General features: G+C 37.6%; 1 protein-coding gene across 1 annotated transcript in view; it reads left to right on the top strand.

Moving 5' to 3' along the window:
• Positions 1-11,599, top strand: part of LOC114032719 (sperm flagellar protein 2-like) — a 222,684-nt gene that overhangs the window by 174,468 nt on the left and 36,617 nt on the right. The window contains exons 22-23 of the mRNA XM_027848143.1: positions 3,958-4,112; positions 8,842-9,025. Coding sequence (XP_027703944.1) covers positions 3,958-4,112; positions 8,842-9,025 — 339 coding nt within the window. The remainder of the gene's footprint in view (positions 1-3,957; positions 4,113-8,841; positions 9,026-11,599) is intronic.

The following is an 11,599-nucleotide window of genomic DNA, read 5'->3' as shown; positions in this document are numbered from 1 at the left end:
ATGGATGGATGGATGGATGGATGGATGGATGGATGGATGGATGGATGAACATTTATTAAGTGCTTACTGTAGGTAAAGTCATGTGCTAAGTACTTGGGATACAACAAAAGGATGACAATCTCTGCTCTCAGAGTTCATATTCTAATAGACAAAACAGCAAATATAAGAGATTTAGAAAGAGGAAAGCATAGGGGGAGCATGAATGATAGATAATTAATAGATAAAGGAATTTCTGAGTTCTTGATCATGGTAGTAGAACATTTTTGTAACTGAGTTGGAGAAGAGGTCAAAGGAATTGAGTAGAGAGAAGAATGAGGAGTATTTGAGGGAACATCAGCATGTATGTTCAAGCCCCCTAATATGAGAGCAGGAATTTAGGCACAGTGAGACTTCATGCCAGGAACTAAGATCACTAAGAAAAGAGAGAGAATGTTTTGGGGATTGGCACATAATAACTTCCATTAACTGAATTGGGTATTAATTTGGATAGAGTGAACTTCAAAGGAGTTCTTTCAGTACCCTAAGATGTAGTTCATCTGAGCCTATTGACTTGAACTCATCGGGACAGCTTAATGCTATCTTGACTCTCTCCTTACTTATCTTAGACAGCAGGTCCATATTAGCCACTATTATTTTGTCTGAGAAGGTAAGGTTTTAGCTCAACACAAGCAGAACTTTCTAAAAGCTCTCTTGAACAAAATAGCAAAATGCTAACCAGGTAGTGAGCTCTCTGACAATGAAATTGCCCAGGCAGAAATTGGATAAACATTTGTAAGGGATGTGGTTGAAAGGATTCCTGCATTGGGTGAAAATTTGGACTTCTAAGATTCTTCTTATAATAGAGCTTGAGACATACCGCAAGTATTCCTGAAATATAACTGCAGTGACAGGGAGAAAAAACTTGATGTAACAATATTATTTTCTTTGTAATAAGGGGAAAACGATATAGCAAGGTTACCCCTCTAAGGTAGGAAGTAGATTTATCACCCAACACCAATATTATAAAAAGATTTCACTATGTTCTTTGGGTCATTAGCAAGCTCAGTCAAAAATGAATGAATGAATGAATGAACAAATAAATAAACAGCAAAAAAATGGAAAAAATTTCCAATTTCTTGCTGGAGATTTTATAACTTCCAAATGATTTCTTTTATCCTGAAAAGTATTATTCTTGGTTACTTGTCAATAACTAATTTGTCCCAGACACTTTTCACAGAAAACGATTTTCATCTGACTTATTGTGAATGTGGTTTTTTGCATGTTCCCAGGAGGGTACAGTTTTGTCAGTTGGAGACTCAGCTTCTGTTGGTCTAATAAATCAAAGCATGACAGGTGCAAATGTTTGTTGCTAAATTTTGAGATTAGTAGGCAAAGGAAAACCTTTAAAAAAACCCTCTACTGACTTTCTCTGAAAGGAAATAGAAAAATGCTCAATCTTACTTTTCCCAATCATTTTGCAAATGTTATTTTCAAGTAGAAGAGGTGAGGTTTATACGTTTATGATTTTAAATCCAAAGAAGCCACCTAAAATACCTTCTAATATTAAAATAAACATGTGAATGGTCACTTTAATTTAAATCCACATTATCCCACCTCTGATAATTGTTACTATCTTCATGACTTTGTGTGAATCACTTAACCTCCCTGGGCCTCAGTTTCCCTATCTGCAAAATGAAAGAATTAGACTAAATGCGAACAGGGACCCTTCCAACACTCAATCTATGTGCCTATAAACCTATAAGCATAAAGCAACTAAATTTATTTCTTCCTTGATTTATGTTATGTTGCTACAAAAGCTCCGATTATGTGGGGTCTAAGCTGAAACTTTTTTAATATCTTCCAAGAAAAGATCATATAACATGATCTTTTCCATGTCACACAAAAACCTTAGTAGAATTTTCATAATCTCTCTTTTCACTGTGATATAATAAACTATAGATTGCTAATTCTGAAAATGTGCCTCTTTTAGTACAAGAGTAGACATTTAGATGTCCTTTGGTTCACTTCAACTAAGTTTCAATGAAGATATGATTGTCTTTGTCCTTCAGAAAACTCATCATCATTTGTAACAATACATACTGGTTCTTAGTAGTTGACTATAAATTGTAGGATTTTATTGGCATAATTTCATGGATTGTGTTTTTCTGAAGATAATTTCAATAGGGGTGGTAGCTTCAATTTTTTAGAATTGAAGTAATAAATTTAAGCACCAAGGAAGTGCGCTTGAAAAGATCTTTGAACTGGGAGTCAGGAGATCTGCATTCTAATCCTCATGTGATCTCAGACAAATCATCTTATCCCTTGTTGCTTTAGTTTCTTTATAAAATGATGGGTCCCTTTAGCACTAAAATTTCATAAGGAAATAGAATAAATCCTACATATTGCATATATAGAAAAGCAAATATTTGAAATATTATCCGCCATGATTTGTAGTTTGAGGACTAGTGTAGAGATACATTGGAAATGTACATCGTGGTCAAAGGGATTCTGCCTCACATCACACTGAAGTTACAGTGTTATGTAGTACTGACGTGCCCTTGCAATTCTGTACTACATTAAGACTCAGGCAGCCTAGGGAGAACTCAGCAGCTAAACTTGTAGCTGATTCTGTAGTGATTCTACTCCACATGCCATCAACTTCTCTTTATCTCTTGAGACATATCTGCCAAAGTCTCTTTCTGAGTAATCTTCAGCATGAGTGTGGTGCCAGTGGTGAGAGTATCATTCTCCCTATCTTACAATACTGCTTAAGCTCAAGGGGAGCATGTGGAACAACGAACTTTTAGTTATCTTTTTTATGTATATGTCCTCTCTCTCCAACAAGAATGCATGCTCCTTGAGGGCACTACCAAAGTACATTTATCTACTTACCTATCTATCAATCAATCTATCCATTTATCCACTTATCCATCTTTAGATCTATATAGAGGAGGAGGGAGGGAGAGAAGGAGAGAGGCAGAGAGACAGAGAGAGGTGATATAGCTATAGATCTACATTAGATATAGACATACTTCATTAGATCCCCCAAAGTACCTTCTAGGTCTAATTATTTCTCCATTCTACTTAAACCTGTTCTCAATACAATCAATGAGATTTCTGACTCCAACATGAGTCTATGAACCAAGACTGTTCATAGATATGCTGATTGGCCAGTGACTGTGCTAATATAGGACCAGACACCAAAAGACCAGAAATTCCTAGCACATATAGAATGAGTCTTCTTCCCTAGGGAACATGGGGAACAGTTTTGTCTTAAACCAATGAAATCATCTACATCACTGACATTCATATTACACAACGCTTTATACTCGTTACCATGGACAGAGAACATAAACCTCAAGTCACCCACAAATGTAGGTAGTCACAGTGTCTTTTGGATCCTTGTCTTTTGGTCCTGCCCAATAGTTCCATCCCAGGTATGGTCTGTTTTCAGTACTGGTCCTGGTTATTCATGAAGACCATAACCAGTATTCCATTTCTGGCTCTTAAACTATGTGCTATCAGTGAATGGGCAGGTGCTGCTTCATGAAGCTTTGCACATGAAGGAAGCTACCTAGCCAGTGGCCCCATATCCTGGCTTCTCATGAACAATATTTAGGGATGTGTGAATCAATGCCTAGTACAGTATTCAATAAATGTTAATTGAATACTTGATTGAGGGACCTAGGAAGACTCCAAAATGTTAGAAATAATCCACACAGCTCCACATAGTTCAAATACTGCCCTTTTATTCAATTTCAAAAACTTAGCAGGAATGTTCCTTTTTTATGAGGAAATATGTTTCATCAGGGCCAGAGATTACAAAGTTGGTTGCTTACTTTATACCCTGTAAGTTAGATACACATTGTTTCCTGACTTCTAGAAGACTTGTCACAATGTATATGGTGATGGGGGAAAAAAAGAATGTAGTTGCCTCATTCTTTCTTAATATGTTAACCTTCATGTTTGCTTTTGAAGGTGGAAATTAACCGTTTCCAAGACACAAAGAGACTTCTTCAAGATTACTATAGGGGAATAGAAGGCAAAATCCCCTTGGAAATTACTAGATGTGGAAGCACTCGAGTCCCCCTGATAAATCTTGAAGATGATGATGTTCCTGAAGTCTATTCCAAGTAAGATTATGGGGTTTTAATGTAGTTTTTTAAACTGGGTATTTTTATATTAATTTTATATATATGTATATATATATTACTTTTATATATTCCTTTATGACAAATTCCAGTCTTATTATAAATTATTATCTGTATGAGCTCTACATTTTAGTGAAAACAATAGGCATTATTATCCTGATTTTATAGGTAAGGAAATGGGATTAGAAATACTAAGTGTGTTGTATATGTATTTAGTCTGAATGGGTTAATGGATCTGGTAAGAGGCTATTGGATGGATTCTATTAGGCCTCTTACAGCCTTACTAGCTCTAGTAAGCAAATGATATATGTGGAGGGGGAACAATATTTAAAGCTAAAAAAATATCAAACAGCTTGTAAATACTTGACTTTTATAGACCAACTTATTTCACTTCCCCAAAAACATGAAAAGACTCCAAAACACTGAGAAAAAAATTAAAATGATTATGAAGGAAAATTTAAGAGGCAACAAGTATATAGAGCACAGGACTTAGCAGTCAGGAAAATCTAGGTTCAAATCCTGCCTCAAATACTAATAAACTGGTTCCGCTTCTGGGAGCCAAGATGTCTCCCGAGGAGAGCAAGAATCAGTCAGAAACAGAAGAATGAAAAAAATAGAAGAAAACATAAAATACCTCATTGGTAAAACAACTGACCTGGAAAATAGATCCAGAAGAACCAATTTAAAAATTATTTGTCTACCTGAAAACCATGATGAAAAAAAGAGCCTGCACAACATCCTTTAGGAAATTATCAAAGAAAACTGCCCTGAGGTCCTAGAACCAGAGGATAAATTAGTCATCGAGAGAATCTACTTATTACCTCCTGAAAGAGATCTCAACTTGAAAATGCCAAGGAATATTGTAGCCAAATTCCAAAATTACCAGATCAAAGAGAAAATACTGCAGGCAAAAAATACTGCTTTCTGCAGCCAGAAAGAAACAATTTAAATATCATGGAACCACAGTCAGGATGATGCAGCTTCTAGATTAAAAGACTGGAGGGTATGGAATACAATATTCCATAAGGCAAAGGAGCTTGGAATACAATCAAGGATCAACCACCCAGTGAAACTGAGCATAATCTTTCAGGAAAGGGATGGACAGTCAACAAAATAGGGGACTTCCAAACCTTCCTGATGAAAAAACCAGAGCTTAACAGAAAATTTGGCCTTCAAATGCAAGGCTCAAGAGAGGCATAAAAAGGTAAACAGGAAAGAAAAAAACCCAACATGTTATTAATAAGAGGTACCACATCACACCTATCAGATTGGTTAACATGACAAAACAGGACAATGATAAATGTTGGAGAAGATGTGGGAAAATTGAAACACTAATGCATTGTGGGTGGAGTTATGAAATGATCCAACCATTTTAGAGAGCAATTTGGAACTATGCCCAAAGAGCTATAAAAATGTGCATACCCTTTGACCCAGCAATACCACTTCTAGGTCTGTATCTCAAAGAGATCATAAAAACGGGAAAAGGACCCAAATGTACAAAAATATTTATAGCAGCTCTTATTGTGCTGGCAAAGAATTGGTAATTGAGGGGATGCCCATCAATTGGGGAATGGCTGAACAAAGTTGTGGAATATTAATGTAATGGAATACTATTGTGCTATAAGAAATAATAGCCCAAGGACTTCAGAAAAATCTGGAAAGACTTATATGAACTGATGCTGAGTGAAATGAGCAGAACCAGAAGAACGTTATTACACTGTAACAGCCACATTGTGTGATGACTGACTTTGATAGACTTGGCTCTTCTCAGCAATGAAAGAATCTAAGACACCTCCAAAAGTCTCATGATGGAAAATGCTACTCACATCCAGAGAAAGAACTATGGAGTCTGAATGCAGACGGAAGCATATCATTTGCTTTCCTTTTCCTTTGTGGTTTTGTTTTATTGCTTCATTTTCATGGTTCCTCCCATTAGCTCTAATTGTTCTTTACATCATGACTAATGGGAAAATATGCTTAATATGAGTGTATAAGTAGAGTCTATATCAGATTGCACACCATCTTAGGGGCAGGGAGAGGAAAGATGGGGAGAAAATTTAAAACTCAAAATCTCATGGAAGTGAATGTTGAAAACTAAAAATAAATTATTAAAACAGCAAAAAGAAAAAAATGCTAATAAACCAAGTGATCAAGGGGCAAATCACTTAACATCTCTTGGCCTCAGTTTCCCTATTGGTAAAGAGAGGAGAATAATATCACTTATTTCACAGGGTTGGGAGGATCTGATGAGATAATTTATGTGGAATTCTTCAAAAGTCATTAAATTACCATATAAATACCGTAGAATTATATTAGTTTTATTATATAACAGATCATATTAGTGTTATTATATAATATGTTAATTCTATTATACATGCATATTCTATTAATTATTATTTATAAATAACAGATTGAAATGTGAAAACCATTAAATTGATCAAGAGAAAATATTTAACTATGGAAATTAAGTGAGAGAAAAGGGGGGAATTAAATGGCATTCAAAAGTAATATATTAATATCGGGTATTAATTTTTAATCTATCAAAGGATAACCTCAGAATTTTATGTAATATAATTCCCATGATTTAGAGGAGGAAAAGGAGAAACACAAAATGTCCTGCCTCATGTCTCTTTTTTCAGAGTTCCTCAGCTAGAGGAAGAAGAGGAAGAAGGGGATATAATACTACACCAAAAGTAATCATTGATGAGTTTACATTGCCATAGAGGCAATAGTCAGCCAACAAGCGTTCACTATGTGTCAGGCACTGGGCTGAGTGCTTAGGATACAAAGAAAAGCAAAAGCAATCACTGCCTCCAAGTAGCTTATATTCTAATGGGGGGGGGGGAGAGACAGCATGTAGACAATCATGTACAAATAAGATATATATCTATACATCTATATATACATATATATATGTGTGTATGTATAGTACAAATGGAAGGTTATCTCTGAGGGAAGGCACTAGCAATAGCAGGGACCACAGGAGCCCTTCTGCAGAAGGTGAGGCTTAAGTGGCAGCGCAGAGGAAGCCTGGAAAGCCAGGAGGCAGAGTGGTCCAGACAGGGCAAAGGCAGGCTGATGGGAGATGGAGCGAGAACAGCGAGAAGGCCTGTATAGATGGCCTAGATTCGTCTCGACTTTTTTCTAAGTAGGGATACTTTTAGTTCAGCTTCATCTCTGAACAGTTATAGAGACCCAAACAGTTATTTCCCTTTTAAGGAAGATTTGAACCACCAAGCTCATCCAGAGGCCAGCTTTGAGACACTCATATAAGTATAAACAAAAATGACACAATCCATTACCATTTCTGACTAGAAAGTCAGGCAGAATGAGAATGCTGGAGAGTTCTTCCACCTTCCCTTTAGTCAGACCTTTCCATGATGGCTTCATGATTTGGTTCAATATGTTATTACTTCTCAAGATAACAAAGAGAACTATATGAAAGAATGAATGAAAAGAAATTTACTATGTATCAACCTCATAATCACAAAATGGCAGGGTTAGAAGGGAATTTAGATATCATTTTCCCATATCCTCTTATTTTATAGTTGAAAAAACTGAGACCCAAAAAGGTAAAGCCATTTGCATATGGCCTTATACCTAGTTGGTACCAGAACCAGTCTTGAACCCATTGCTCCTGATTTCTAGTCCAGAAATCTTCTCCACTAGGCAAATCTAAATATAAAAACATCTTTGAAAGCCAAATTACTGGCTTTATTATATATTATTTCAATTAATCTTAATTTAGTAGCATTACCACTCCCCTCCATCACCACAGAAATTATTCAATAGTTTTATGTTGAATTGAACCAATAGTCAACAGTTGACTCAACATCTTTTCTTTGGCCTTGACTGAATTGACCTTCTGGATTGTAACCGGGGTGGATGGATTGAACATTATCCAAAACTTACATTTTACTTTTCTTAATTTGCTTTCTTTCCATGAGTGGATTTATACCAAATTCTTTTCTTTGTACATTGCCTTCCATATCCAAGCCTCTCTCTTTCTCAGCCCCTTGATTTCCTCTTCTCTGATAGAGTGTCCTAAGTACATTCAGTGATACATTGACCCAGTTTCTAAACAAGATTGTCTCCTATCTGTCTACACTGATAAAATTTCTAAAATGCATGAAGTTTTTCCTCACAGAAACCATACTTGATAAAAGCTCCTATTGCTTCTTTGAAATATTGATTAGGTTAATTTTGTTTACTGGCATTAATGTGATTAGCCTAGAAAATATGTCTTTAGCCTTTTGTGCACATCTTGCCACTTAAAGAATTCTTCTCCCAGGATTTTTTTTTTTTGAATCGAGGTTAAAACATGTGCCTTTAATCTCTGCTGCTGAACAAGCTGAGACTGGAGCATCCCCTGAGTTTAGGCATTCTAAGCTATGTCAGGAATAAAGCCAATCAATTAGGTGTCCACACTTAGTCCAGCTTCCAATACGGCAAACCCTCAGAGTGAAGGACCAGCAGGCGACCTAAGGAGGGGTGAACCGGCCCAAGTAAGAAAAATGAAGCATATCAAAACTGATCAGTATTGGAGTCAACCTGTGAGTAGCATCTGTACTTTCAGTCTGGGTGAAATAGGAAGACTCAGACTCAAAAAAGAAAAAAGTTAAAGTATGGTAGCTAAAGTCACAAGAACATCTAGTCATGAAAATGGAAGTTTAGAATCAAAGCTAAGCAATCTTCTTTTTTATTGACCAAGAATCCCTGTAGTTCCCCGGAGAGTTCCCTCTCCTGATGGAATAATAAACAAGCCCAAAAGTAAAGTATCCCTGAAAAGAGGCAGGACTGATTACTGCATAGAGGCCATCGAACTCAAGTTTGAAGCAGACGAGAAGACAGTTATGAATGTGTGGCAGAGTGCGAATTCATCAGTAAACCACATGGTAAGTTCTGTGGCCTTTTTTTTTGATAATCACTTAGAGCACGTGTTCAAAGTAGAAAAGGTTTTTTAAGGCTCTTTGCCCTCAGAGAACTAGCTTTCCCAAAGTAAAAGAGGGAAAGCAAGTAAGGAGAAACAAATATGGGGTGGGGGAAGGAAGAGGTGGGCACCTGTCACCTTCGATTAAGAAATGCTAGATGACGTTTCTCCTCAACTGAAGTTCCCTCTTCCTAGAAAAGAACCCCCAGGGATCTCTTTGCATTGTTCTATAGGTGGGATGAGAATTAGAGAGATTTTCAATAGCTCCCTTCTGCTTACAAGATAAGGTCCAAATCTCTTAACCTGGCAATCAATGCCTTCCACTTCAGGTCCTCGTCACCTCACTTATGGAGAAGATGGCCTCCTAACTGGTCTCTTATCTTCAATCTTTCTGTTTTTTAATCCTTCCTGCATACTATTGCCAGAATAATAACAACAGTTAAGATATATGTGTATGTATATGCATGCGTGCATGTGTGTATATGTATATATACATACATATTTATACATGTACACATATAGGTAATATGCATATATACATATATACACATATGTATATGCATGTGTATGAGTGTGTCTATGTACACATATTGTTTGTGGATGTATGTGTGTATATGTGTATATTTTCATATATGTGTGTGTGTGTGTGTGTGTGTGTGGAAGGAGACAGGGAGAGAGAGAGAATGAGAGAGAGACAGAGAGAGAGACAGAGAGAGAGAGAAAGAGTTTGTAAAACACTTTATTAGTTTATCCTCAAAACAATCTGCTTAATAGGTGCTATTATTTCCATTTCACAGATGAGGAAACTGAGATTAAGAAAGATTAAATGATTTATCCAGGGTCACACATGCCTAAGACAGATTTTGAACCCAGGTCTTCATGATTATAAGACCTCATTATCCATTACTGTTCCCTGCTTGACACACACCACTCCCCTTGAAGATTCAAGGTCTTTAGCAACCTAGCCTTTAACTCCTTCATCCTTAGCCCCTACTGCTTTCAAACCCAAATCTTCAGCTCTTGCCAAACAAAAAAAAATTTTATTGCTCCCCAAACTTGTCAAGCACATAACCACCTAAGTCCTTCTGTCTATCACAGCTCTCCCATCTTGGAATCAATTGACCTCCTCCTCTCAGATCATCTAAATCTCACCCTTCCTTCAGACATAGCCCAAGTTCTGTTTCTTCCAGAAATCTCGAACCACCCCAGGCCTCCATGACTTCTTCCTCCTCTGGATATCGTTGTCATATATTCACTCTGACATTCACTTGGCACTTAGATATTTTGTAGTGTTTTCTAGCTTTATATGTATATGATCTGCCTCCCCAATTAGACTATAAATCCCTGAAGGTCTGAGACTATATCTTGTACCTCATTGTCTTCCCAAGACTTAAACCCACTCAGGTGTCATCCAACCAATGTTTGATGACATTAAGGATAAGGACAACAAAGAACAGAGATGAGGGACCTTCCTTTCCTTTATCATTCCTCCCTTTTATATGCCTTGTAATGAAGAGGTTCTTGGCTAACTTCATGAATTATTCCTCATAGAGTCAAATCATAAGGATATGTGCATTGAATTCTATTAGTTATATTAAATCTCTCTCAGGGGAAAAATATGTGAAACTAACCCAGGTTGAAAACTGTTCATTTAAAGTGATTATAAAAAAATTTCCTGTGATTTTTTGTTATTACTATCTTCATCATAATCACCATTAGAATCATGCTAGGGATAACAGAAGGGAATGTTCAATGATATGATCATCATATGCTTTAGGTAGAAAAAAGCATTGGGGTTTTGGACAGAAGACCTGGGTTTGTGTACTAGCTATAAGACTTGTGGGAAGTCACTTTACCAACTCATTTGATCTTAAAGGAGAGCCAGTGGAAGCATTGATCACTGGAGGTAGTAAAAAGAGACATTTCCTGCTCCAAAAGAGGTTAACTTAATTTTAGTTAATTGCCACAGGGAACACAGGATCTTTTAGAATCAGTGCTGTTCAAGTCATGATAATTCAACACTTGGGGAAGTGGAGCCAAGATGGCAGAGAGAAGGCAGGAAATTGCCAATTTCCCTCGAAACAACTTTAAATCATGCCTCAAAATGAATTCTGGAGTGACAGGATCCACAAAAGGACAGGGTGAAACAATTTTCCAGCCCAAGATAACTTAGGACTGCAGGAAAGGTCTGTCTCATTTGAGTAAAAAGGGAGCACAGCACAGGTGTCTAATGACCATACCCTCCTCTCCCTACCCCCCCCCCTGTCCCCCCCCCCTCCCCCTCCCCCCCACCCCCTGCCACCTCCCTCTCCCCCCAAGCCCCCTGCCACCTCCCCTCCTCCCCAACCCCATTCCCTCCCTACCCCAAGCCCCCTGCCACCTTCCATTCTCCTCAGCCCCTGCCACCTCCCCCTTTCCTTGCCCCCTACAACCTCCCCTTCCCCACCACCTCCCTCTTCCCCCAAACCCCTGCCACCTATACCTTCCCACCAGCCCCTTCCACCTCCCTTCCCCCCCACGCTATCTCCCCTCCCCCCCC

This window comes from Vombatus ursinus, unplaced genomic scaffold (assembly GCF_900497805.2).
Source record: "Vombatus ursinus unplaced genomic scaffold, bare-nosed wombat genome assembly UNPS02000255.1, whole genome shotgun sequence".
NCBI lineage: Eukaryota > Metazoa > Chordata > Mammalia > Diprotodontia > Vombatidae > Vombatus > Vombatus ursinus.
The sequence above is the reverse complement of the archived record's forward strand: the minus strand, read 5'-3'. Positions and strand labels throughout refer to the sequence as shown.